The sequence below is a fragment of the Rutidosis leptorrhynchoides genome, chromosome 7, assembly GCF_046630445.1.
Source record: "Rutidosis leptorrhynchoides isolate AG116_Rl617_1_P2 chromosome 7, CSIRO_AGI_Rlap_v1, whole genome shotgun sequence".
Lineage (NCBI taxonomy): Eukaryota > Viridiplantae > Streptophyta > Magnoliopsida > Asterales > Asteraceae > Rutidosis > Rutidosis leptorrhynchoides.
Window position 1 is genome coordinate 310,296,530 of NC_092339.1, and position 26,320 is coordinate 310,322,849.

General features: G+C 35.9%; 3 protein-coding genes across 3 annotated transcripts; 2 read left to right on the top strand and 1 right to left on the bottom strand.

Moving 5' to 3' along the window:
• Nucleotides 1-9,955: 9,955 nt before the first annotated feature.
• On the bottom strand, nucleotides 9,956-10,798 carry LOC139860152 (uncharacterized). The gene has a single exon (XM_071848925.1). The coding sequence runs from the start codon at nucleotides 10,796-10,798 to the stop codon at nucleotides 9,956-9,958; it is 843 nt and encodes a 280-aa protein (XP_071705026.1).
• A 4,414-nt stretch (nucleotides 10,799-15,212) lies between these two features.
• On the top strand, nucleotides 15,213-15,653 carry LOC139858475 (glutaredoxin-C1-like). The gene has a single exon (XM_071847325.1). The coding sequence runs from the start codon at nucleotides 15,213-15,215 to the stop codon at nucleotides 15,651-15,653; it is 441 nt and encodes a 146-aa protein (XP_071703426.1).
• A 6,343-nt stretch (nucleotides 15,654-21,996) lies between these two features.
• LOC139860153 (uncharacterized) lies at nucleotides 21,997-23,987 on the top strand. The gene is made up of 3 exons (XM_071848926.1): nucleotides 21,997-23,086; nucleotides 23,282-23,685; nucleotides 23,952-23,987. The coding sequence occupies exons 1-3, from the start codon at nucleotides 21,997-21,999 to the stop codon at nucleotides 23,985-23,987; spliced, it is 1,530 nt and encodes a 509-aa protein (XP_071705027.1).
• Nucleotides 23,988-26,320: the final 2,333 nt, after the last annotated feature.

Genomic DNA, 26,320 nt, shown 5'->3' on the forward strand with positions numbered 1-26,320 from the left:
TATTGTTGTGGTTAGTTAGTACTTGTGATGACTGCATGTTAGTTGATGCTTGTCTGCTGGAGCCCAGTGTGTCCCTATTGTGTGGTAGCCTCGGTAGGAGAGATCAACCTGCGGGTTAGGTTCCTCTGTGGTAGCCTAGACAACCGTGGTGTATATATATGTGAATGACGCGTCCGTCGCGTGTGGATTATGTATATACATACGGTGGTGGAGGAACTTCTGGTAAGCCCCAGTCCGATCAGCTGGTGGTTAATGGTTTGGCTGAGCCGCCAGAGTCTCTGTAGACGGCACTTGGGTGATGTTTGTGTGTTAGACTATGTGACATGATTAGTATAACACTTGTGTATGTTATGGCCTGTAGTTAGTTGTACTCACTTAGCTTCATGCTAACTCCCCTCCATCTCCTCCCTGCAGGTTGATAACTTTTGTAGATTGTACTTTTTGGGAGAAGACGGGCATGGTGATGTTATGTTTAACAGGAGTCAACTCTGATGTTGTCTTGTTTTGTTTAAACAGTGATACTTTGTAAATGTATTGTAAATACGTCTTCTCCATATAAACAAGTATTTTGTAATGACACGTGACACTGGTTGTATTAACAATAGTTAATGTTTATTATGTAATTAATAAATAAATGCTTCCGCCACGTATAAAAAAAAAATAGCGGTGCCACACTTATGCATAGAAGCTGCCTGCAGGGCTTACGCTTAATGCTGGGCGGCCTGCTGGACGATGGGCGGCAAACTCTGAAAACTGCCAAATTTCATTATGTCTTGTGCTCTTTGATCGAGTTTTCTGTATAAAAATGATGTGTTATGCGTGTATCGTATAGGATACACCATTAATGAAATGTCCCGTTCTTATTGATTAAAAACGTTCCATATTAATTGATTTCGTTGCGAGGTTTTGACCTCTATATGAGACGTTTTTCAAAGACTGCATTCATTTTAAAACAAACCATAACCTTTATTTCATCAATAAAGGTTTAAAAAGATTTACGTAGATTATCAAATAATGATAATCTAAAATATCCTGTTTACACGCGACCATTACATAATGGTTTACAATACAAATATGTTACAACGAAATAAGTTTCTTGAATGCAGTTTTTACACAATATCATACAAGCATGGACTCCAAATCTCGTCCTTATTTAAGTATGCGACAGCGGAAGCTCTTAATAATCACCTGAGAATAAACATGCTTAAAACGTCAACAAAAATGTTGGTGAGTTATAGGTTTAACCTATATATTATCAAATCATAATAATAGACCACAAGATTTCATATTTCAATACACATCCCATACATAGAGATAAAAAAATCATTCATATGGTGAACACCTGGTAACCGACATTAACAAGATGCATATATAAGAATATCCCCATCATTCCGGGACACCCTTCGGATATGATATAATTTTTGAAGTACTAAAGCATCCGGTACTTTGGATGGGGTTTGTTAGGCCCAATAGATCTATCTTTAGGATTCGCGTCAATTAGGGTGTCTGTTCCCTAATTCTTAGATTACCAGACTTAATAAAAAGGGGCATATTCGATTTCGGTAATTCAACCATAGAATGTAGTTTTACGTACTTGTGTCTATTTTGTAAATCATTTATAAAACCTGCATGTATTCTCATCCCAAAAATATTAGATTTTAAAAGTGGGACTATAACTCACTTTCACAGATTTTTACTTCGTCGGGAAGTAAGACTTGGCCACTGGTTGATTCACGAACCTATAACAATATATACATATATATATATCAAAGTATGTTCAAAATATATTTACAACACTTTTAATATATTTTGATGTTTTAAGTTTATTAAGTCAGCTGTCCTCGTTAGTAACCTACAACTAGTTGTCCACAGTTAGATGTACAGAAATAAATCGATAAATATTATCTTGAATCAATCCACGACCCAGTGTATACGTATCTCAGTATTGATCACAACTCAAACTATATATATTTTGGAATCAACCTCAACCCTGTATAGCTAACTCCAACATTCACATATAGAGTGTCTATGGTTGTTCCGAAATATATATAGATGTGTCGACATGATAGATCGAAATATTGTATACGTGTCTATGGTATCTCAAGATTACATAATATACAATACAAGTTGATTAAGTTATGGTTGGAATAGAATTGTTACCAATTTTCACGTAGCTAAAATGAGAAAAATTATCCAATCTTGTTTTACCCATAACTTCTTCATTTTAAATCCGTTTTGAGTGAATCAAATTGCTATGGTTTCATATTGAACTTTATTTTATGAATCTAAACATAAAAAGTTTAGGTTTATAGTCAGAAAAATAAGTTACAAGTCATTTTTGTAAAGGTAGTCATTTCAGTCGAAAGAACGACGTCTAGATGACCATTTTAGGAAACATACTTCCACTTTGAGTTTAACCATAATTTTTGGATATAGTTTCATGTTCATAATAAAAATCATTTTCCCAGAATAAAAACTTTTAAATCAAAGTTTATCATAGTTTTTAATTAACTAACCCAAAACAGCCCGCGGTGTTACTACGACAGAGTAAATCCGATTTTACGGTGTTTTTCGTGTTTCCAGGTTTTAAATCATTAAGTTAGCATATCATATAGATATAGAACATGTGTTTAGTTGATTTTAAAAGTCAATTTAGAAGGATTAACTTTTATTTGAGAACAAGTTTAGAATTAACTAAATTATGTTCTAGTGATTACAAGTTTAAACCTTCGAATAAGATAGCTTTATATGTATGAATCGAATGATGTTATGAACATCATTACTACCTCAAGTTCCTTGGATAAACCTACTGGAAATGAGAAAAATAGATCTAGCTTCAAAGGATCCTTGGATGGCTTGAAAGTTCTTGAAGCAGAATCATGACACGAAAACAATTTCAAGTAAGATTTCCACTCAAAATAAGATTGTTATAGTTATAGAAATTGAATTAAAGCTTGAATATGATTATTACCTTGTATTAGAAAGATAACCTACTGTAAGTAACAAAGGTTTCTTGATCTTGGATGATTACTTGGAATGGATTTAGAAAACTTGGAAGTAAACTTGCAATCTTGGAAGTATTCTTGATTTTATGAAACTAGAACTTTTGGAATTTATGAAGAACACTTAGAACTTGAAGATAGAACTTGAGAGAGATCAATTAGATGAAGAAAATTGAAGAATGAAAGTGTTTGTAGGTGTTTTTGGTCGTTGGTGTATGGATTAGATATAAAGGATATGTAATTTTGTTTTCATGTAAATAAGTCATGAATGATTACTCATATTTTTGTAATTTTATGAGATATTTCATGCTAGTTGCCAAATGATGGTTCCCAAATGTGTTAGGTGACTCACATGGTCTGCTAAGAGCTGATCATTGGAGTGTATATACCAATAGTACATACATCTAAGAGCTGTGTATTGTACGAGTACGAATACGGGTGCATACGAGTAGAATTGTTGATGAAACTGAACGAGGATGTAATTGTAAGCCTTTTTGTTAAGTAGAAGTATTTTGATAAGTGTCTTGAAGTCTTTCAAAAGTGTATGAATACATATTAAAACACTACATGTATATACATTTTAACTGAGTCGTTAAGTCATCGTTAGTCGTTACATGTAAATGTTGTTTTGAAACCTTTAGGTTAATGATCTTGTTGAATGTTGTTAACCCATTGTTTATTATGACAAATGAGATGTTAAATTGTTATATTATCATGATATTATGATATATAATATATCTTAGTATGATATATATACAGTTAAATGTCGTTACAACGATAATCGTTACATATATGTCTCGTTTCGAAATCATTAAGTTAGTAGTCTTATTTTTACATATGTATTTCATTGTTAATACATTTAATAATATATTTACTTATCATTTAACATAATTAACCAAGTGTATCAATATCTTAATATGATTCATATGTACCTAGTAAGACGTTGTTATAACGATAATCGTTATATATATCGTTTTTGAGTTTCTTAAATTAATAGTCTCATTTTTATGTATATAACTCATTGTTAAAATACCTAATGAGATACATACTTATAACCAAATCATGTTAACTATATATATAACCATATATATGTCATCGTATAGTTTTTACAAGTTTTAACGTTCGTGAATCACCAGTCAACTTGGGTGGTCAATTGTCTAAATGAAACCTATTTCAATTAATCAAGTCTTAACAAGTTTGATTGCTTAACATGTTGGAAACACTTAATCATGTAAATAACAATTTCATTTAATATATATATAAACATGAAAAAGTTCGGGTCACTACAATTAAGTCCCCCCAGTTTAATGTATTTATTTTTGTAAAAAATAAAGTCATTAAACTAAAAAATAAGTAATGCCTTTTCCTCGGGAACAAGAATCTATTGTAGCCGAACTTTTTTCTGCTATGTCAGTTACTTTTTTGATCATGACCTGCAGAAAGTACCTTTTTGAAATTTGAATTTCATTTTCAATTAAATTTACTTCTCCCGCATTTTTGTACGTCCGACACGCGGGTGCACATCAACCATACGATTAACCATCAACTGTTCATCTTCTGTTTGCTATTTAAAACCCAATTTTTTTCTGTGTCATATTTACTTCAATATGAATTTATTTCCTTCATCTACCTTAAACTTCTGTCATAAAATTCCATTCTTAACTTCCCAATCAATGGCTATTTTTAATGTTGAAGATGTTCCAAGCAGAATTTCTTCAATCTACCTCGATCGTGTCAGAGTTGCTTTTCCCAAATTTTTTGGTGCCGATGCTGTTGTTCCAGGCCCACATGATCGTACCTGTCACCCTCCTCTTGGAAAAGTTGCTATTTACGGCCGTGCTTTGTACTTTTCTCACCTTAGTATTCCTTTTACAAAATTTTACCTGGACGTTTGTTGCTTTTATGGTGTTAGCGTTGGACAATTTGAGCCTATGTCCATTCGTAAGATCATGTTGTTCGAGATGTATTGTATGGCTCGAGATATTACCCCTTCTGTTCGTCTTTTTTCTAATCTAGCAACCATAAAACGTTATGAAGGATGGTTTTGTCTTACTCTGGATGGGTTTTTGCTTAATTCTGGTGAGACAAATCAGAATTGGCAGAGTACATTCTTCTTTATTAATAGCGAAGTTATCCCCAATGAGTGCCTGCAAGCTAGCTATTGGCGTACGTCACTTGATCCTCCCAAAGTTATTCATCCAAGGTTAACATCTGAAGAACGAAAAGTATTAAATGTGATTAAAAAGATAAGATTCCAAACCGTCATTATCCAAAACATATGCTCTCTCTATGCTCCCTTAATGCTGAATGGGATGCAGAAACACGCGGTTGTGTCATTGTTATGGTGAAAAATAAAGGTATAATTTGATTAGGATTTGATTATCTATTGTTATTATCTGTATAATAAATAATAATTACTGTTATTCTTATGTTTTTTAGTGATTACTCCGCTCGCCGCTCTGCGTTACACCAGATTTAATGATCTGCAATTTAGATCTGAAAAATTAGCTGATCAGACGCTCGAAAATAGTTTATGTGAAAATGAGCTTGAAGATGAGGATGATGCTCCTTTAAATCGAGCAAATTCGAGGAAACGCCGTGCTGCTGGTAACCTCTCTTTTGAATCAATAGCAGAAGAAAACCTTTATTACTTTTTCCATATGCCTAGCAATGGTGGCTATTATAATGTTGATCCTGATAAATATGCAATATTGAATTGTGAATCTTCTTTTCTGGATTGGAAAAACTTCTTGAATAACAACTGTTATTTTAAATCAGCCCGGGCAGCGAGAGAAGAAGCACAGAAGAAACTTGTTCTTCCGCCTCCCGCTCAGCGTAGCAGAATAGGGGAAAGCAGTTCACAAATAAGCATTCCCAACTTAGATACTACTAGCTTAACAACTCTCTTAGCTGGTCCTCCTGGTAATTATGAGGATTTTATGAAGTATCTTGAAGCGATGCTGTCGCCTTCACTTATTAAATTCTTTGAGAGTTTATCTGATGGTGATGCTCGAAAATGTCAAGCACAAGGCATTATTTGGAATATTGCATCTGAATTCAATAATTTGAAGCGTCTGGAGCGCTCTGATCAAATACATCGTGACAAATCTGAAAAAATTGAAAAAGATGCAGAGGCACTGAAAATTGCCCAACTTGAACTAGAGGCTGCTGTTGCCGCTAAAAATGCTGCAGAGGCGCGCTATGTTCAAATGGAAACAAAGGAAAAATGGTATCTGCATAAAATTGATACTTTAACTCGGTCTGAAATGTCCTTCAACTCAATCTGAAACATCATTGATGGAACAACTGGAGTTAAGCAAGGGTGAGACCAGGCGTCTGATGGAAGGTATTCCAAAAATTGTGAAGAGTGCTTTCTTTTCTGAGAAGTTAACTAAGTCGTTCAACGAATTTATAACTGTTGCTCTGGACGCTGACCGGATACGGTTTCTTGAGAGATTGAAAAATGATATACTTGACTTTCCAAAGTCATTGCCGGAATCTCTTATATCTCAATTGAAGCCAAATGCAGAAGATAAACTTAAAGTGCTTGGTGATGAAATAGAACATCTGTCTTTTCCTGAATTAGAGAATTTGTGTAATAATGCTGCTACATCGGTAGACGATGTTCTAAATTTGAAGTTATAAGCTGTATTGCTTATGTTATCTGTTAATTATATAATGTATATAAATGTTTTTTACTTTGCTGATAATTTTGCCAAAGCTTTATATGTTTGATTTGAACAATCAAAATTATGACTAGTCATATACTGTTTGTATAATTTTTACGTCATGACGGTCGTAGATACATTCTATTGCCTGGATGCTCAGCGGAGTTCTACGTTATCCGCTGCCATTTCAATATTTTGCTTATGATTAAACTTCTACCACTGAGGAAAAAACTTCTCTTTTGTGGGCAGGGATGACACACAGCTTTGTGACATCTGATTATAATCCTTGGCCGGATAAAAATTATGAATAATATGCCATAAGAAATTTTTCTGAATTCTTATTTCTTTTAAAGAAATTTTCACATTTATGATTGCATCTGATGCTCTAAATAGTTGATCAAGCTATTCGAACATGCAATACTACGCATACAATTTCTTTAAACTCATTGCATTCCATGTTCGTGGAATTTCTTCGCCGGAGGGCGCTGAGAGGGTGTATGACCCATTAGGATGTGCCTTTACAACTTTATATGGGCCTTCCCAACGTGGTCCTAACTTCCCTTGTTTTTCCTGCCTACTTGCCTCATTATCTCGTAACACCAAATCCCCCTCTTTGAATTGCACATATCTGACCCGCTTGTTATAATATTTTGCCATTTTCTGTTTTGCATCCGCTTGACGGATGGCGGCCATGATTCGCCTTTCTTCCAATAAATTCAAGTTTTCACGTAAAATGGATGAATTATTTTCTGTATCAAATGCCAAAATCCTTTGTGTTGGTACACGGATTTCAGCGGGTATCACTGCCTCAGTGCCATATACCAAACTGAATGGTGTTTCACCCGTGCTCCATCTTGGCGTTGTGCGGTGAGCCCACAATACATATGGCACTTCATCTACCCACTTAGTCTGACTCAAACCCAACCTATCCTTTATGCCGACTACAATTTCTTTGTTTGTTACCTCAACCTGCCCATTGGCCTGTGGGTGAGCAACTGAGGTAAATGTATGTTTGATGTTTAGCTCTTCACACTAACTTCTGAAGGGGTTATCTGCAAACTGTTTTTCATTATCACTGACAATTTCATTCGGTAATCCATATCTGCACACAATATCATTCCACACGAATTTCTTGACATTCTCCCCAGTTATTTTTGCTAATACCTTCGCTTCAACCCACTTACTGAAGAAATCAATTGCAACAACCAAAAATTTTGCATTTCCTACACTTCTTGGGAAGGGGCCTACTATGTCAATTGCCCATTTACAAAATGGCCATGCCGACGATACTAAAATTAAATCATACTTGGGTAAACGCTGTACGGTTCCATGTCGCTGGCAGGCATTACATGTCTTAATTACGTCTGCTGTATCTTTGTAAATTGACTGCCAATAATACCCTTGTCGCATAATCCATCCAACTATAGTTCTATAACCGGAATGCTGTGCACCTCATGCATTTCCTTGACTACATCAATTGCTTGCTATGGTGTTAAACACCTTAAATTTGGTCCACTGAAGGATTTTCTATAAAGTATTCCGTTTTCCAGGACGTAAAGTGGAGCGCTAACTCTTATCCGTCTTGCTTCCACGGTATCTGTTGGCAGTATTCCGTCCTGCAAATATTTCACATAGGGGGTTATCCAACATGATTCTATTTCTTCAACTATTACAACCACTACCTTTTCATCAACCGATTTATCTTTTAAGACCTTCACCAAAACTTTCTTGTGCAAATGATCAAATGTTAATGTTGCTAATTTGCTCAAAACATCTGCCTTCTTGTTTTTATTTCTTGGTATCTGCACGACCTCTAAGGTATCGAAATGTTTTGATATTTTTTCAACTAATTGCAAATACTGTTTCATAGAGACATCTTTAACTTCAAACCCTCCATTAACCTGTTGTGCCACAATTTGAGAATCAATATATGCACGCAAATGTTTTATTCCCATTTCTGACACTATGCGGAGGCCGGAAAGCAATGCTTCATATTATGCTTCATTGTTAGATGCATAGAAACAAAACCTCAATGCATACGTATGCTCCTTACCTTCTGGACTAGTAAGTACTAACCCTGCATCAACACCTTCCTCACTTGATGCACCATCAGTGTGCAACTCCCAAACATGATTACTAGCTGTAACGTTTGGCGGATGATCGACCTTTTCTGTTGTTTCTAATAAAAAATCTGCCAAAATTTGACCTTTGACTGCATGTCGAGGCGAAAAATTTATTTCATATTCTCCCAATTCAATTGCCCATTTTGCTAGTCGTCCTGATGACTCTGGATTTCTCAAAATATGTTTTATCGGCTGGTCTGTCATTACCAGGATTGAATGTGCCTGAAAATATCGTCTGAGTCGCCTAGCTGTGTGTGTTAAAGCATACACCAATTTTTCAATTGGTGGATAGTTAACTTCACTCTGTTGCAATACTTTACTGACAAAGTATATAGGCATTTGTATTCCCTTTTGCTCTGAGATCAAGACTGAACTGATGGCCTCTGCGGAAGCAGCCAAATACAAAATTAACATTTCTCCTTCTATTGGTGAAGTTAAAGTAGGTAATTATTTCAAGAGTTGCTTAATATCCTGAAAAGCTTTTTCTGCTTCCTCTGTCCACTTAAAATCTTTTTTGTTCAAACAACTTTTTAAAACCTTCATAAATGGTAATGATCGATCTGCTGCTCTTGATAGAAACCTTGTTAAAGCTGCCAATCTTCCATTCAGGCTTTGAACTTCTTTCTTTGTTTTAGGAGATACCATATTTTCAATTGTTTGAATATTTTTTGGATTAGCCTTGATTCCTCTCTCTGTAACAATATAACCTAAGAATTTACCTTCTTCTACACCAAAAGTGCACTTCTTAGGATTCAATTTCATATTGACCTTTCGTAATGATTCAAACGTTTCAAGAGTATCTCTGAGCATACTGTCTTCTGTATGGCCCTTGATAACAATGTCATCAACATAGGCTTCTACATTTTTACCTATTTGATCTTTAAATGCTTTATCAATTACGCGCTGGTAAGTTGCCCCTGCATTCTTTAATCCGAAAGGCATCATGATATAGCAGAAAATTCCATCTGGTGTGTGGAATGCTGTTTTATCTTGATCACGTATTGCCATTGGGATTTGATGATATCCTTTGAATGCATCTTAAAAGGATTTAAACTGATACCCACTGACAGACTCCACTTTCTAATCAATTTCTGGTAAAGGATAATTGTCTTTTGGAAATGCTTTATTTAAATCTGTGAAGTCTACACACATCCTCCATGAATTATCTGGCTTTCTTACCATAACTGGGTTTGCTACCCATGTCTGGTATTTTACTTCCCTCAATATTCCAGCATCCACCAATTTTTTTAACTTCTTCTTTGAGAAATTTTGTTCGATCCGGAGCCATGCCTCTTTTCTTTTGACACACTGGTGGAATATTAGGATTCACACCAAGCTTATGTTCAGCTACATGATGTGGTACTCCAGTCATATCAGAATCTTGCCATGCAAAAACATCCAAATTTGTGGCTAAGATTTTGTAAAGCTTTTCTTTTGTTTCTTTTGTTATTGTGTTTTCAATTATGATTTTTTGATCTGGAAACTCTGAATTTGGTGATATTGACCCATCTTCATGAATGATTGGGTTAACAGCTGTTCTGTTTATTTGTACACATTCTATTGGTCTTCTCCGTTCAGCGTACAGCGTGGCGATGTCAGCCGGTGTGGGGAATTTCATCATTCCGTGTACCGTTGACGTCACAGCTCCGAATGCCATCATGGCTGATCGTCCTAAAATGACATTATACTGCGAATTTGCTTTTACAACCAAAAATTCAATATGGGCAGTTCTTTTAAATGGCATTTTTCCCAATACGACTTCTAAAACTATGCTTCCTTCTGACCATGACGGATCATTAGCAAAGCTTACTAAGGGAACAAATGTGTCCTTTAGCTTTTCCTTAACTCTGTCCGGTAGTTGTATAAAACAATGTTCATACATGATATCTGCTCCTGCTCCGGTATCAGTATATATTCCTCCAACAACACAATTTTCTATTCGAGCTTCAATCACTACAGGAGCGTCAGATAGATTGGTGTTGAACATGGAAGGAAAAGCAATCATTTCTTATTTCTAATCTTCTAACATTTCTGCTTTTCTCCGCTGTCCGGCTTGCCATGAATGTATCATGTTTGCTTCAATGGGTGCTATCTGACAATTACACCTTTTGGTGCTCTTGAAAGTTTAGTGGTTCTTTAGAACGGGTGGCCCCATCTGTTAGTACGATTTTTCGTATAGCGGCTGTAAGGTACTAGTACAGAAAATTAGCTGCTCAGCGTGTGGCGTATACTGTTGATTGTTGTTTGCCCTTGAGAAATAATCTCTGCAGACCCGGAACACAGATGTAAGATCTGTGGGGTGGCCTCAATCAATCTGTGGACCAATCTGTAATGATCTATCTAGCGCACTGCTGGTAAGCGGCTAATGTTGTTTTAGAGTGAGAAAGAACTGTGTGAGAGAGAAAGTGTACTTCTCTCTGACTGAAGTTTAGATCAGAATGATGTGAAATGTGGTGACCCAGGGGGTCTATCTATAGGCATAGAATGTCCGAAATTCACGAGATACACGTGTCAATCACTGAATGGTTCTGTTACGTGAAGTATCCGAAATGTCGGTGGCGTGTACTGATGTGGCTGCGTGCCGTTTACGCGCTGAGTTCAAGGGCTTATGCATAGAAGCTGCCTGCAGGGCTTACGCTTGACACTGGGCGGCCTGCTAGACGCTGGGCGGCAAACTCTGAAAACTGCCAAATTTCATTATGTCTTGTGCTCTTTGATCGAGTTTTCTGTATAAAAATGATGTCGTTATGCGTGTATCGTATAGGATACACCATTATCAACGATCACCCTCGTACAAGATTTCAGTTTATCATCGATTTTCCTTCCCAGCAATAAGAAAATCCAACATACGCCCTTGTAGACTATTCATCAAGGCTCTAGTGAGAACGCAGTCACAACCTCGATATCTATACTTTTAAACTTTCTGCTGTCACGCTGGTACACTTACCTATCTCAAGCACTCTCCCACTGTACGAGTACAAAAATAAACTGTGGCTACTCGATAAGAATCTGGTTCGTACCACCCGGCCAGTTGCAAATTTCATTGCAATTGGAGAGTAAAATAGGTACTCAAGTATCTAGTGCCTGGAATCGATCTAGTGCCTGGAATCGATGCACTAACTCTGTAAATAATAGAGAAACACGTCGCACAACCATCTCTAAAATCCCACAAGTCGTCAAACTCCCACTAACCTGATATTTCTGTCAGTTACCAAACTCACACCGAGTTTTTCATAATAAATTACCTTAGGTGAGCTAAGATTTAAGGTATGGCTCCGAGATTATAAGCCATGATCTAAAAAGTTGGTATTTTTCATTTCGGGATTATTTTGCCTCTAGTAGCAAAGGACCGGAGAAACTTTCTAGGTATGAATCGGGTGTAGAACTAACAGGTGACGCTTAATTACAATTTAGAATCCGCTATAATATGTTGCTCTAGTTTTTGTTGTTTTTGATATTCGCCTTTACCTTTACGGGATTACTACCTTATATATAAAAAAAAATATAAAGCACCAAAGGTAAGCAGTTTGCAGTCGAAAGATAAAATTCTTCTTAGCTGTTAAAAAGTGAATGGCGAAGGGGTAACCCAACACCAACCCAAATAGAGCTAGCCAACAAACTCGGGCTAAGAGCTCTGGATGACCAAGAACCGAAAGAGATACTGGTATAATATTGGGTCTCCCCGATGAATAAGTGATCCATCTTCTTATCTTATATTTCTACATAAACAAAAGTTTGATTCAGAGGGGAAAGAAAAGGCAAACAATGTCCAGAAAGCTTAAGTTCCCGGACATACTAGAATATCCACTCCATCATTCACCTAAAGATTCGTAATTGGCCACCTCGAAGAAACCGCTCGTATGTTGAACTAATCATCGCCCAAAGCCTGAGCATCGGTCGAACGCGTTCTATCTGACACCCTTCGTCAAACAAATTTTCTTAGAGAAAGAAGCTTAAACCCGCCCACATATCCTAAATTCCCTGAAATATCCGACCAAAACCTTTGGTCATCCCATTTAAAACCCGCAAGTGTCAAACTTTCCCGATAACTCTCACTGTCGATTTTAATCCGCATGTATCCCATTGTTACGCATCTTTGCCCAAACCTGAGAGAACCACCCCCGTGAGCTTCTGTAACAGACCAACATCCCCAAAAAAGTACAGCCATATCTCCTAAACTTTCCGAGCCAAACCCGTCTCGCACTCTCTTCATCAAAACTCGAAAAGTTCATCCCGAAAACTGCTCAAAATTGAAAACTGATATATGAAAATCCAATGGTTTAATCATCTCAAAAATTCTACCACAATTAGAACCATGTGTTTAGTCCTTGAGTCCAAGTTTTAGGTAAATCCAACAGTAGACGAACCGGCAATGATTTTTCTCTCATAGCTGCGCAAACAAACCCTAACATGAGTGACAACAAGTTTGGAAAATTATATCTCCCAATTGAACAGTTCGATCCCTACGTAGTTTTGACCACTTCTGGAACTATGAGTTAAGAACCTACAGTAAAAATATCATGGCGATCCAACAGTTAACGAATCCGCTATAAATATTCTTCTACGGCAGCTTCTGAATCTCTGATTTTGATTACTCAATCATTCTTTTGCACGGGATCGCAAGAACGAGAACTCAGATCCAATACCCGGATCTCCCGAAAATCTCTCTTTGTGTCTTCTGCCACAAAACTCTATCGAACCAACCCTCTGACTCTGTAACCTCCGCGAATAACTCACCATCATAATGCAACTAGCGTGCCCGGTTATATCATAACCCGCCAGAATCAGAGAAACTATGGTGTAATCAATTTTTCTGGATATATAGACATACCCCAAGTTGACCGCGATCAACTAAGTCTCTAGATCTCGATACATGTTGCAAAAAACAAAACCCTGGATGTCGTTTCTTCTCATGATGATAACCAAATCATCAAACTGATCTAATATATGCTTTCAATTCGCTATCGTGCCGAGTCTTCAAGCATACGCTCTTATATCACTTGTTAGGAATTTAGAACATAACCAAGAAACTAAGTAAACAACTTTTCTAAAATCATAAACTAGTTTCACAAGTTAAACTTAACTTCCAAGTAAAACTTATTTCCCAAGCAATATTGATTTTCTTTCTTTGTTTAAAGATCTCCACATATCTCAACAAAGATTCCAACAACGAGTCTTAACCAAACTAAACAAACAAACTTGGCTTCCCTTTTCCTCAACCAATTCGATTGTGTCAGCCTGTCTAGCTTTTTGTTATGGGTTGTCTTGGCTGGACAACGATGGATTGAAAGTAAGATAGATTTGAGTTCAAGTGGTACAGGACCTTCGATCTATTGTATGGTAGAACAATACCGAATTCATTCTATTGAAGCGTAACATTACCCTAACTAAATCAAACAAACTAACTAAACGGTTTCAGCAAACAACGGAAAATCGTGTTTAACCTGGTACACAAAGAATAACTAAGACTAAAACAAACAATCTTTTTATTTCAAAGAACAACAATGGTCTATTAATGGTTACTCTTTTAATAAAAACAGCATTTTTAAAGGAATACAATCATATTATTAGTATTATTATAATAATTATAATTATTAAACTTCATATTCATATAAGGGTAGATATTAATTACCCAACTAATTAAGTAGCATGATACAGAACTCATGCAAAGACCCACAAAATTAACATACACGACCCAGAAATTTTATCCAAGAATCAATGAACAGAAGCAGAAAAAAACTGCGTAATGTACAATTGTTAATTTGTTTATCATAAAGAAAAATGGACTAAAAGTTCACTTCACTACAGTGATATACGACTACACTAGAACTAAACCAAAACCTAAACTAAAAGTCTCGCATCACAAGATGTAATACAGGGACTAAACATATAGTTATAAAGGCTACACGAATTTGAAGTATTTTATTTCATGTTATACAAATTGGATTGGATTATTTGATTATAAAAGTCTAAAAGAATTGTACTCCCTTCATCCTATCCTAAATGCACTTAAAAAGCCATATGTACTTGATACGAAGTACTATATTAACAATAAGAAATATATAAAATGAAAAAGGTTGTGTTGTTTATATTTTATTATTTATTTATTTTTGCAAAATATTACGTAGTAAAAAAAAGGTTTGTCAAATGTCCTTTTAAATATGAGTCTATCAACAAAAAGTTGGTGAATGGTGATACGGACAACATTTTTACAACACATCCCAAACAACCCTAATGATCCTAGATACTTTCATTGAAGTATGTTATTTATGTCCCCTCACTATCCATTAGTCAAACCCCTATATAAACAACCACCATCATCACTACTTCCTTCGCAAATTATCAAACAATCACACAACAATCATCATTCACTACTCATCACATTCTTTAAATCAACAACCCTAAAAAACACACACAAAATGCAATATCAAGCAGCCCCGACAACCAAATCATGGATAACAACCCCAACCACCCAATATTACTACAACTACAACTACATGCCACTAACTCATAAACACTACCCAATAGTAGTAGCAAATGACCCTTTAGAAAAAGTGGCAAAACTAGTGTCACAAAGTGCGGTTGTGATATTTAGTTTAAGTAGTTGTTGTATGTGTTATGCGGTCAAGAGTTTGTTCTCGAGTATGGGTGTGAACCCAACGGTTTACGAGCTCGATCAGGACCCAGTTAGAGGAAAAGAGATTGAAAAGGGTTTGGTTAGACTTATGGGGAACTCAATGAGTGTGCCGGTTGTGTTTATTGGTGGCAAGTTGGTTGGGTCAATGGATAGAGTCATGGGTTCACATATTAATGGGACATTGGTTCCACTTCTTAAGAAAGCTGGTGCACTTTGGTTATGAATGATTAGTTAGTTAGTTACTACGTATTAGTTAGTTAGCTAATTATGATTTGATTAGCAATGTTGATTAATTATGATAAGTTAATGAGATTTCAACGGTTTGGAGAAATTGATGTGAAAAAGTAGCTAATGTCATTTTATTTTGGTTACTAAGTTTATAGACTTGATTAATTTTAAGATTATGCATCCATAAATCAGATTTGTTTGAATTACAAACAACACATTATAGACATGATTAACACATTATAGATATGATTAACTATATCATAACAGTAACAATAACATAACAATATTAATTATAATGGAACAAACACAGGCATTTAAGTTTTCTACTAAATCTTGTATTAAACAGAAATTAAAATGGTACTTATAAAATGTGTTATAAGTAACTAAATGTACTATTTGTACTCGAAACAAAATTTTATCGAAGAGAAATTCTACAATTACCAAATTCTTACTAAACAAATTTTACTAAATGACATGGACTAGTGAGTTGGGATTCCATGTCATTCCAGTCACTTATCTCAAACTAACTTCCCACCATTCCACTTGCCTAACTTCTCTCTTTTAATTTAGTACTAAGTATTTATTTATTTATTTATTATTTTTTTTGCCACTTTCTTACTTCCACTTCCAATTTATTCTCTCCCCCAAAAAATTTGATTCACAGTTGGATGGTAAAAAGCATACTATTTTTGTATGTGATATTTCACAAATTCTAGCAATAAAATAATAGTATTCATATTGAAGGCACTTGCATATGTTTTTTCCTCATTAATAATACGAACTTGTTATAAAATTAGAAGTAGAATAAATTTTGTAGTGATGGTGGTTTCACTATTTTTTTTTTTGAAAGGCAAGTTAATTTTATTAATTATGAAAAATTACACGAAATGAACTAGCAAGGAGCTAGAAGCAAAAAGCACGAAACTACATCCACGACTACACCCAACTAAAAACTCACAACAAAACGGACTGACATAAATAATAAAACACAAAAACGCGAGGACAAAAAATGACGCACACCACGACAGGTCGGGCAACTAAGTATCCGACTCCGAGGACGCACATGAAGAACAACAAGAGCAGCAATCATCATCATCCTCGTCCTCTATCGAATTTTTCATCACATTATCTATGAAAAATCGATCTTGCCATCGAAAGTTTTCCCGACGTTGACAACGCTTCATGTTACTCATTTTCCACACATGTTTAATGAAATGACTTTTAATTAGGGGATGGACTTTTTTCCTCTTGCCACGAAAACGAGCTACAGCAGTGGATGATTGACAGGCGATAACCTCGTTTGAGTCGACATAAATCTTCTCACCCGAAACGTTTCCATTCACTGCTGGAGGAGGGACTAGTCCGTTTGAATTACATCCCACCTTAGACTCATTAAACTGAATTGGCCCATTAAGCTCATGTTCAGGCCCAACACCAATTTGATTTTGAAACTGCATTGGGGCAACCGAATTATCCACTGGTTCCTTGGTACACCCAACTTCACGCGAGTTCTTGATACCTGCAACACTATTGCTAATCTCGATATCTTTCTCTTTCTCTTTCCTCGAAACCCGATCATCACCTGTCACCGGAAAAACGTTGGACACTAGATCCGGTGAGGAGACAGAATCCGAAAAACCGTCTGACGGAGAAGGAATGAATTCCCCTTCTTCAAGGTCAGCCACGATTTCTGGTGACCCAACACCATCTTCAACTTGCACAATTGATACATCTTCGCTTGATTTAAAATTATTTCCTACACACGTCGCCGTCACATTAGAGTTTTGGTCCGTCATCGATTGAAAATCAACCTTTTCCCCCGTACCCGACGAATTCGAATCTCCCACGCTAGGGATGCCGTGGGGTTCCTTCGAGACGTTCCCACAATTAGCCATTACCGGAGAATCATTGACATTGATCAACGTCCATGAAACACGATCATTGTTGAAACTAAAAACGAGGTTGTGATTTCTCACCGACTCAGGTAGGTTAAACTCGAAGTTTTTACCTCCAATCTTAATTTCAATACGATTAGTTGCAGGCCATTTAAACGACTTGGAGTCGAGATTTGCAGATGAGGCAGTAGTGTTTGTGTTCCCCCATTTAACTGGGTTAGATTGGCCCCGGTTCCAAGGAGCCGGAGGAAAATCTTCTAATCCATCAATGTTCGGGATGGGTTCTTGATTTCTGTAGGGGGGAAGGTCGTCATTTTTCTTTTCACGAAATCTGTAATGTTGAAATTCTACCCCTTCACTGTTCTTCTCCAAAGCCTTATAGGCACGGATCCATCTTCCATTTATTTGGATGGAATTCAAGACCTTGGAAAAAGAATCGATCTCGGTAATACCTTGAAAACGAACATAACCAAATCGTTGTCCACTCGACAATCTCTTCCGAGCGAAATATACATCTATAAGAGCACCATACTTCTCGTAGACTTTCCGACAATCAACCCGAGTCCATGATTCCGGGAAATTAAAAATCAAAAACGAAGTAACTCGAGGATCACACGACGCTGAAGACGAAAAGCCATTAGGCTTCGACATATGGGTCATACCATCATCAGCCAGGAGACTGGCCGGAAAAGATGGTGCAGACCGGAGTGGTTGAAATTGCCGGAAGAATATGGGGACGGCAGGCAGAGAGGAGAAAAGTTCACCTTGTGGCTGAAAATGGAAATGGTGGTTGCTGGGGTAAAAATATTGAAGAATTGAAAGAAGAATTAAAATGGAGAAGAAGAAATACAGGCGGCAAGGTGGTGGTGTGTGGTGGTTAGCTATGGTGGGTTGAAGTGAAATTCGATGGTGGTTTCACTATGGTTGTAGCAAATGACAGACCTTGCAACTCAAAGCACTAAACATAGTTTATATACATTGTCAATTATGTTATGTTACTTTAGATCACATGACATATAACAGAGACATTATAAATCTATATAACAATCCTCACATTTTCATACTTGAATTGACTAATTTGCCTATAGGGTTGTTATCCATACGTAATATATAATTAAATTCGACGTTGATCAAATATTTATTTTTAGTCGACACGTTCTGTTAACTAAAGTTTACACTAATTATATAAAATAACTTTAGTTAATATTAATGCGTATTATATTTAAAATTATATGTAACATAATTATTAATTAAATGATAAGTTATTTTAATCATTATATATATTTTTAGCTTATAAAAAAAATAAAAATAAAAAGAAATAAGATTTTTTTATAAATTAAATAATGAGCCATGAATTTTGACTAAATATTTTCAAAAACAAAAACTTATTAAAAACATTTTTAACATGTTTTTATTATTTTATCAAAATTGGCACCTTTATTTTATTATTTTTTTCTTTTCACCAACTATTTTTTACCTATAAATACATGGCTCCTCATTTATTTTTTCTTGCCAAACACAAAAACTTAAGTTATTCTCTCAAAACCTTGAAGAAAATTTGAGGTACTTTCTATTTTTATTAATTTTCTTCAATATTGTCATTTATATCTATATTTATTGTATATTCTTTGTAAAATTCGAAATTAATTATGTTTATATGTTATAATTAGTATTATAAGTGTTATGATGCATAAAAATAATTTTGATAATTTATGGAATATTATTTATAATTAAATACGAATTATGTAGTGTTTAAACGTAAAAACAATGTAAAATTCGTAATAAATACTTTTAACCAAAAATAAAATATATATAATTTTTTCTGAGTTTTTAAAACTTATATAGATCTGAAAAAATTATAAAAATAATTACTTGGGTCGAATTGGTATTTATTATATAATTAAACTCTATTATTATGTAATTCGAAGGTAAATTAAGAATAAATATAAAATATTAAAAAATATTTTTTTTTAAATATTTTTCTACAAGTTATTAGACTGATAGAAACTTATAAAAATTATAAAAATAATTATTTGGGTTAATTTAGTAATTATGTAGAATTAAAATTTTTTTGTGAATACATTAAGGGTAAAAACAAAAATAAATACAAAAATATAATAAAAACATTTTCTTAAATTTTTCTACTAATCTATATGATTAACTAAGACTATAAAAATTATGTATGTAATTTTTAGATATTTAATTTATTATTTAGACATTTTTGAATAATATTCGATTAATAAAACACTATTATTTTTGAAGTAATTTAGGTATTTATTTAAAGGTAATTATATTTAATATATATAAGACATACTAAGGTATAATAACTAAATATTAAATAATACTTAGGTTATATTATCACATATATAATTATTAAGTACATTAATAATTCGTTGTGTGTATACACCTAAAGTGAAGGTTAATCAAAGATAATGTATAATTCATGTGAACTTCATCGCTACTCACGGTCGTAAGTGAATGATGTCTAGGTTGCCATTTATGGGTAAGCTTGTGGATCTCGAATGCCATGACTTAGATTCTGGTCAAGAATCCTGGGCCCCCGGTTACATTTGGTCATTCTTGACTTATTTGATAGCAACGAAGTTTGAGTAGAGTTGTACAACATCTTGCTAAAGATTAACCCGAACTTTCTAAAATTGGAAAATTACTATAAGTGGAAACTTTCCATAAATAGTAACCTTCCGAAAATGGAAATTCTTTAGTGAACCATTACTATCAATATAGTACTATATACTATTGTTTGTTAGGCAATGTCTGATCATACGTTCTATCTCTAGGTTGAGATCTCGGTCACATCCTTCCGTTTAATTCTTTCGTGTGCTACTAAGGTGAACTTCATAGCCCCACTTTTTACTGTTTCATAACTATTTTATAACTTTTGGGGTGAGACACATGCTTGCTTTATAACTGTTTTACGCTTAGACACAAGTACTAAATTGTTAACTATACTGTCATGCTTTGATTCATGCTAAATCCCTACCGTAATATCGTCAATTGCTACGTTTAAATGCAAACTTAATTATTGTGAGTAGGCCTATTGAGAGTAACGTCTCTAACCATTCGACCGTTGGTCTTTGGTTACATAATAATGATTCCACGACACTGACAGTACAAGGTGTCATAGGGTAAATTGTTTAGTAGCGATATTACAAACTGCAGCAACACTTTTAGATTGATATATCTATATTGATCAACTTTAAACTAAATCTTGCGGTCTAAAACTTTGAATATTATTTATAAACCTATGAATTTCACTCAACCTTTTTGGTTGACACTTTAAGCGTGTTTTGTCTCAGGTGATGATTGAGCTAGCTGATACTTGCTACTTGATGATTGATGTATGCTTTGCTGCTTGCATGGAGTCCATCATTCATATTTATCATTTTGTTTAAGACATTTTCCATTTACTGTACTCTTATGATGTAAAACTTTGAATAATGCTTCCGCTGTTTATTTAATAAATAAAATGTCTCATTTAGAGTCGTTCTCGCTTATACAAATGTGTTATTATATGATTGGTCACAATTACCCCTGGTCTATTTTGGGGGTGTGAGAGATTGGTATCAGAGCATGTTTGTTGTAGAGAACCAGGATTGCATTTTATGTGTGCCTTTTGTGCTAGTTAGGGTACCTTAGCAATCTTTAGGACTATAACCTTTCCTGCCTTAGTTTTAAGTGCTTTTCCCTTATATCTTACCTCGTGCTTTTATGTCATCCTTAGAATCATTCTAGTTCTCTTTCCTTCTTTCTTTTAGGATGTCCAACCATAATCCGATCATCATCTCTGACTCCGAAACTGAAGGATCAGTCAAACGTAATCCGATCATCATCTCTGATTCTGAAACTGAAGGATCAGGCAACTCACCAACTTACGCACCTGCTACTCCACTTGCATCACCAGTTTATGTTCCGACTACACCGCCTGCACCACCAGTCTATATGCCCGATACTCCACCATATTCACCACCTGCTGGAGAATCCCAAATTGATGCTGACTATGATGGGGATGATGATGAAGAAGAAATCATGGAGGAAATCATTGAAGAAGAAGAATCAGAACCCGAGAAGGAGTCTGAGCCCACTGTTGTCTTAGCTCCCTCTCAGAAGAGGAAGGAACCTGAGACACCTATTGTTGAAACCCCTAGTTCCTCCAAGAGACTTAAACACAACTAACTTAGTTATTAAAAAAAAAAGTCAAGTGTTTTTCATATAAAAGGCTTTGCCTACTCATCGTTTTCTGTGTAATAAGGATAATTTATCCATTCGTTATTAATAAAAGTCAAGTGTTTGTTTTTAAAAATTTTGTCTTATCTCACCATATCTATATGTGTGTGTTGTGTGATTATTATGAATCATAATTGCAAACTTATATTTATAGCACCATAACTCTTCAATTAATACTTTATTTATGTATTGAAGAAAATGACTAGTGGTGCGCAAACAAATGAAAACAACAATATTCCCAACATCACTCTCTCTGCCGAGCAATTTCAGATACTTTTAGCTGCCGCCCAGGGCAACCACATCAATGGCAACAACGGTCAACAGAATCTCCCCAAAACTTGTTCATATAAGGATTTCTCAAATTGCAAACCTCCAAGCTATAAAGGAACTGAGGGACCGGTTGAACTAACCCGGTGGTTCGAAAAACTTGAGTCTATTTTCAGGATGTGCAATTGTGCCGATGTTGATCGCGTTAAGTTTGCTACAGGATCTTTATCTGGCAGTGCATTGACTTGGTGGACCGCATACTCTCAAACTGTGGGACTTGATGCTGCAAATGCCATCCCATGGACTGTCCTAAAAAGAATGATGACGGACAAGTATTGTCCAAGAAATCAGGTCCAGAAAATGGAAAGTGAGTTCTGGGAACTCAAGGTAAAGGGTACTGACATTGAGGCTTATACCAACCGTTTCTTAGAGTTGGTTACATTGTGCCCTGACATGGTACCAACGGAACATAAGAAGATTGAATGTTATGTTGAAGGTCTGCCTGATGAGATTCAGGGTAATGTGATAGCTGCTGGTAAAGAGACCGTCGATGGTGTGATATTGATGGCTCAAAATTTGGTAATGGCGAAAAGAAGGAAGCTCGCCACTAATAAGCAAACCGAAGTAAAAGCTGCTGATAATAAAAGGAAGTTTGAGCCTGCTCAGAGTTCGGGTCAGGGTTCAAACAAAAGGGTTAGTGATGCTACAAAAAGTGGTTATATTGGAACAAAGCCGTTATGTAATCGCTGTGATAAGCATCATCATGGGAGGTGCACTGTTGAGTGTAGTAGGTGTAAGAAGATTGGCCACTTAGCCAAGAACTGTAAGGTTGTGCTGCCTGCAACCAACACTCCAGCTGCAAAGACTGATCTAACCGTGCCTACTTGTTATGGTTGTGGGGAAGTTGGGCATTTCAGAAACCAGTGCCCTAAGAACAAGACTGCAACAGCGGGTAATGCTAAGGGTAGAGCATTTGTCATGACTACCGAAGAGGCCCGTGAAGAAGATGAAGTTATAACGGGTACGTTCCTTGTTAACAATTGCTATGCTACTGTTTTATTCGATTCCGGTGCTGATAGAAGTTATGTGTCTACGGAATTTTGTGCCTTATTCACTGAAAAACCACAAGCCTTAGAAATCAAGCGCCTTGTAGAAGTAGCAAACGGTAAGGCTATGAAAGTAGACAATATTTATAGAAATTGTGATCTGATTCTAGCTGACAAAAACTTTAAGATCAACTTACTGCCAGTCGAATTAGGAAGCTTTGATGTAGTTGTAGGGATGGATTGGCTAACCCCGTTGAGAGCTGCAATCATGTGTTATGATAAAACCATTAATATTCCTCTTGAGAATGGTGAAACCCTAATCATACAAGGAGAAAAGAGTGGTTCTAAACATAATATCATCTCTTGTATAAAAACCCGTAAATACCTGATGAAGGGGTATCAAGCCATCTTAGCTAATGTTAAGAAAGTCGAACCGGAAGAGAAACGAATTGAAGATGTTCCGGTGGTTAGAGAATTTCCTGAAGTTTTTCCTGAAGAACTCCCTGGTCTCCCACCTCAAAGACAAGTCAAGTTTCAAATCGATCTAACTCCCGGTGTTGCACCTATTGCAAAGGCACCATATCGACTAGCTCCATTCGAAATGAAAGAATTATCCATCCAACTACAAGAACTCTTAGAGAAAGGATTCATTCGTCCTAGCTCATCTCCCTGGGGAGCACCTGTTCTTTTTGTTAAGAAGAAAGATGGCACGTTGAGAATGTGTATTGATTACCGAGAACTCAACAAGTTAACTATCAAGAACCGTTATCCACTTCCGCGTATTGATGACCTATTTGACCAACTGCAAGGGTCAAGTATCTATTCAAAGATTGATCTTAGGTCAGGTTATCATCAGTTGAGAGTCAAAGAAACTGATGTTCCTAAGACTGCCTTCCAAACTCGTTACGGACATTACGAATTTCTTGTTATGCCTTTTGGTTTAACAAACGCACCAGCTGTATTCATGGATCTTATGAACCGTGTATGCAAACCTTATCTTGACAAATTCGTGATTGTTTTCATCGACGATATCTTAATCTATTCCAAGAACAAGCAAGAGCATGAATGACATTTACGTTTGATCTTAGAATTGCTAAAGAATGAACAATTGTATGCCAATTTCTCCAAATGTGAATTTTGGTTACGAACAGTTCAATTTCTCGGACATGTGGTTAATAGTGAAGGAATACATGTCGATCCAGCAAAAATCACTGCTATTCAGAACTGGGAAGCGCCTAAGAATGCGAAGCATATTTGCCAATTTTTGGGACTTGCTGGTTATTACCGAAGATTTATCGAAGGATTTTCTATTCTGGCGAAACCTCTTACTAAGTTAACTCATAAGGGGAAGAAGTTTGAATGGTATGAAGAACAAGAATCTGCGTTTAAGATTTTAAAGGAGAAATTGACCACAGCCCTGATTCTATCTTTACCTGAAGGGGACGAGGATTTCATAGTTTATTGTGATGCCTCGAATCAAGGTTTCGGTTGTGTATTGATGCAACGTCAAAAAGTTATTGCATACGCATCTAGACAACTTAAGAAACATGAGAAGAATTATACCACACATGACCTGGAGTTAGGAGCTGTGGTATTCGCTTTGAAGATATGGAGACATTACCTTTACGGAATTAAATTCACGGTGCTTACCGATCATAAAAGTCTTCAACATATCTTCGATCAGAAACAACTAAACATGAGGCAACGACAATGGGTTGAACTACTAAACGACTATGATTGTGAGATTAAGTACCATTCCGGTAAGGGAAATGTTGTTGCCGATGCTCTCAGTCGAAAGGAGCGTAATAAACCTATTCGAGTCCGAGCTTTGAACATGGTTATTCAAACTAATCTTACAACTCGAATCCGTGAAGCACAACTTGAAGCACTGAAGGAAGAAAATGTTCAACTCGAGGGACTAAAAGGTCTTGAAAAGCAACTTGAACTCAAGGGAAATGGAACACGGTATTTTAATAACCGAATCTGGGTCCCAACCTTTGGAAATCTTTGAGAACTAGTCTTGGATGAAGCACATAAGACTAGGTATTCTATTCACCCAGGCTCTAGTAAAATGTATCATGATGTGAAAGAGTTTTATTGGTGGCCTAATCTGAAATCTGATATTGTTGAGTATGTGAGCAAGTGTCTTACTTGTTTGAAAGTTAAGGCCGAGCATCAAAAGCCGTCTGGTTTACTTCAACAGCCAGATATTCCGCAGTGGAAGTGGGAATGTATCACTATGGACTTTATTACTAAATTGCCCAAGACTTCTAGTGGCAATGATACTATTTGGGTCATAGTGGATCGCCTTACTAAATCTGCACACTTTTTACCGATCAAGGAAACTGATAAGATGGAGAAATTGTCACAACTTTACATCAAAGAGATTGTCTCACGACATGGAGTCCCTATTTCTATCATTTCTGATCGCGATAGTCGATTCACTTCTAGATTCTGGAAAACTTTACAATCTGCTCTTGGAACTAAACTCGACATTAGTACCGCTTATCATCCGCAAACTGATGGCCAAACTGAACGAACCATTCAAACATTTGAAGATATGCTTCGTGCTTGTGTTATCGACTTCGGTAAAGGTTGGGACAGACATCTGCCCTTGGCTGAATTTTCTTACAACAACAGTTACCACTCAAGTATTAAGGTTGCACCTTTTGAAGCCTTATACGGACGAAAATGTAGATCACCCCTATGTTGGGATGAACTAGAGGACAGACAATTGACTGGTCCTGAAATCATACATGAAACTTCCGAAAAGATCGTACAGATTAAGAAACGATTGGAAACTTCCCGCAGCCGATAGAAGAGCTATGCTAATAAACGTTGAAAGGATTTGGAATTCCAAGTTGGTGATAAAGTCATGTTGAAAGTATCCCCTTGGAAAGGCGTCATTCATTTTGGTAAACGAAGCAAACTAAGTCCTCGTTTTGTTGGACCTTTCAAGATTACTGAGAGAATTGGTCCCGTGGCGTATCGATTAGAACTACCTGCTGAGCTTAGTAGAGTACACGACGTATTTCACATCTCGAACCTGAAAAAGTGTCTTGCTGATGACCCACTTGTTATTACTTTGGATGATCTCCGCGTTGATGATAAAATGCACTTCATCGAAGAACCTATTGAAGTTATGGATCGTGAGATTAAACGTTTGAAACAAAGCAACATTCCCATTGTTAAGATCCGTTGGAATTCAC